The 2682-nt window shown below is 37.8% G+C and overlaps 1 protein-coding gene across 1 annotated transcript in view; it reads left to right on the top strand.

Moving 5' to 3' along the window:
* LOC107655692 (polymeric immunoglobulin receptor-like) overlaps nucleotides 1–1920 on the top strand; it is a 4340-nt gene extending 2420 nt beyond the window's left edge. Inside the window, exons 5-6 of the mRNA XM_016443267.1 lie at nucleotides 241–284; nucleotides 1623–1920. Coding sequence (XP_016298753.1) covers nucleotides 241–284; nucleotides 1623–1691 — 113 coding nt within the window. The 3' untranslated portion in view covers nucleotides 1692–1920. The remainder of the gene's footprint in view (nucleotides 1–240; nucleotides 285–1622) is intronic.
* The last annotated feature ends 762 nt before the right edge of the window (nucleotides 1921–2682 follow it).

Here is a 2682-nt window from a genome sequence, read left to right as displayed (position 1 = left end):
GTGTGTGTGTGTGAGTGTGAGAGTGTGTGTGTGTGAGTGTGAGAGTGTCCACCGGCCCGGCTTTGGTCAAAAAAAGCGTTTTATCAAATGCAGTAAATGCTTACAATATATTTTCTGTATATTTATTTGGATCATATGTAGCTATTGTATTGCTGAGAAAATAACAAGCTTTAAAATAGCAGAAATTTATTGCAGATCTACAGTACGTAATAATATTTTGGTCTTGTTTTTCTCCTCTAGTCTCCGCAAGAACCAGATTATGTGAACGTTATGAAGACGTGACTGTGAGTCTGGCGCAACTGTTTAATATCACTTTTTTAATATCTTCCATTGGCCATAAATCCAATTGTTACAGCACATAAAACTATTCCATAATTATTGAGAGATTATTCAAAGCTGTATTCATTTAACAAAATATGTTGGTAAATTATTAAAGGGATAGTTCATCCAAAAATGAAAAGTGATGTTTATCTGCTTACCCCCAGGGCATCCAAGATGTAGGTGACTTTGTTTCTTCAGTAGAACACATTTGATGATTTTTAACTTTAACCGTTGCAGTCTATCAGTCGTATAATGCATGGCAATGGTAACAACATCTATGAGAGTAAAAAAAACATGCACAGACAAATCCAAATTAAACCCTGCGGCTCGTGACGACACATTGATGTCCTAAGACACGAAACGATCGGTTTGTGCCAGAAACTGAACAGTATTTATATCATTTTTTACCTCTAATACACCACTATGTCCAACTGTGTTTGAGCGCGAGCACAGCATCCGGTGCGTGAGGTGTGTACGCGCTCTGGCGTAGTCTGCATTATAAGACTGATAGACTGCAACGGTTGGACTTAAAAATCATCATTTGTGTTCTACTGAAGAAACAAAGTCACCTACATCTTGGATGCCCTGGGGGTAAGCAGATAAACATCACATTTTCATTTTTGGATGAACTATCCCTTTAAGGAACTCACTGAACTTACATATCTAATTTCACCAAGGCTGCATTTATTTGATCAAAAATATAGTAAAAATTGTGAAATATTATTATGATTTATAACAGCTGTTTTCTATGTGAATCTCTGTTAAACTGTAATGTATTTCTGTGATGCGCAGCTGTATTTTCAGCATCATTACTCCAGTCTTCAGTGTCACATGATCTTCAGAAATCATTCTAATATGCTGATTTGCTGCTCAACAAACATTTCTGATTATTATCAATGTTGAAAACAGTCGTGCTGCACAATATTTCTGTGGAAACTGTGATACATGTTATTTTTCAGGATTCACAGATGAACAGAAAGTTCAGAAGAACAGTATTTATTTGAAATAGAAATCTTTTGTCACATTATAAATGTCTTTACTGTCACTTTTGATCAATTTAATGCATCCTTGATGAATAAAAGTATTAATTTCTTAAAAAAAAAAAATAAATCTCCAAACGTTTGAGCAGTAGTGAACATCGTAAAGGAAAGCAAATCTGTCATATAGAAAGCAGTGCACACAATATGAAATGTATGAACAAGTTGCACTGATCTACCGTATGATCGATTGCTGTAGTCAGGATGGAAATGATAATATATATATATATTCAGATTATGTTTGATTTGTGTTTTGATTATTAGTGGCAGCATCAGAAATGGAGGAATGAATCCGGTGTGTGGTTCGGCAGCCGTTTTCTGCATCTCAACTAAAGACCTCTGTTAAAGAGCCTATATGAAGCAGGCAGAGATGTTTTATTTATTTACCGTTTAATTCATTTTTATGTGTCCTATTCAGGGTTTTCAAAGCTACAGGGAACATCTCTGCAGTTTATTTCATTTATAACCCAAGGTCATGGGTTCGATTCCCAGGGAAGGCATGAACTGAAAAATGTCAGTGTGTACCTTGAATGCAGTGTAAGTCGTATTGAATAAAAGTGTCTGCCAAATGCAAATGCAACATGTGTGTGTGTGTGTGTGTGTGTGTGAGAGTGTGTGTGTGTGTGAGAGTGTGTGTGTGTGTGAGAGTGTGTGTGTGTGTGAGAGTGTGTGTGTGTGTGAGAGTGTGTGTGTGTGTGAGAGTGTGTGTGTGTGTGAGAGTGTGTGTGTGTGTGAGAGTGTGTGTGTGTGTGAGAGTGTGTGTGTGTGTGAGAGTGTGTGTGTGTGTGAGAGTGTGTGTGTGTGTGAGAGTGTGTGTGTGTGTGAGAGTGTGTGTGTGTGTGAGAGTGTGTGTGTGTGTGAGAGTGTGTGTGTGTGTGAGAGTGTGTGTGTGTGTGAGAGTGTGTGTGTGTGTGAGAGTGTGTGTGTGTGTGAGAGTGTGTGTGTGTGTGAGAGTGTGTGTGAGTGTGTGAGTGTGTGTGTGTGTGAGAGAGAGTGTGTGTGTGTGTGTGTGAGTGTGTGTGTTAGAGGTTTCTCTCATCCAGTGTCAGTGAGGTGAGTTATTCATATGGTCATCAAAACTGGACAGTCATAACCTTCATCTTCTGTTTGGTCTGAGATATTTAATGAATTTTCCAAATATTACGAGAACCGCTTATGGACAAAATTAACATTTAACAACATGCTTCAAACGTCCTTCACAATAATGTTACAATAATTTAGTCTGGGCTCCAAGAGTCACCGACGTGTTTTGTGTGTCAAACAGAGCACAATATATAAAGTCACATTTCCAGGTTAAATCTTCAATAATATCTGTCATCTCTGC

Source organism: Sinocyclocheilus anshuiensis, unplaced genomic scaffold (genome assembly GCF_001515605.1).
Source record: "Sinocyclocheilus anshuiensis isolate Anshui unplaced genomic scaffold, SAMN03320099.WGS_v1.1 scaffold631, whole genome shotgun sequence".
Classification (NCBI taxonomy): Eukaryota; Metazoa; Chordata; class Actinopteri; order Cypriniformes; family Cyprinidae; genus Sinocyclocheilus; species Sinocyclocheilus anshuiensis.
The sequence above is the reverse complement of the archived record's forward strand: the minus strand, read 5'-3'. Positions and strand labels throughout refer to the sequence as shown.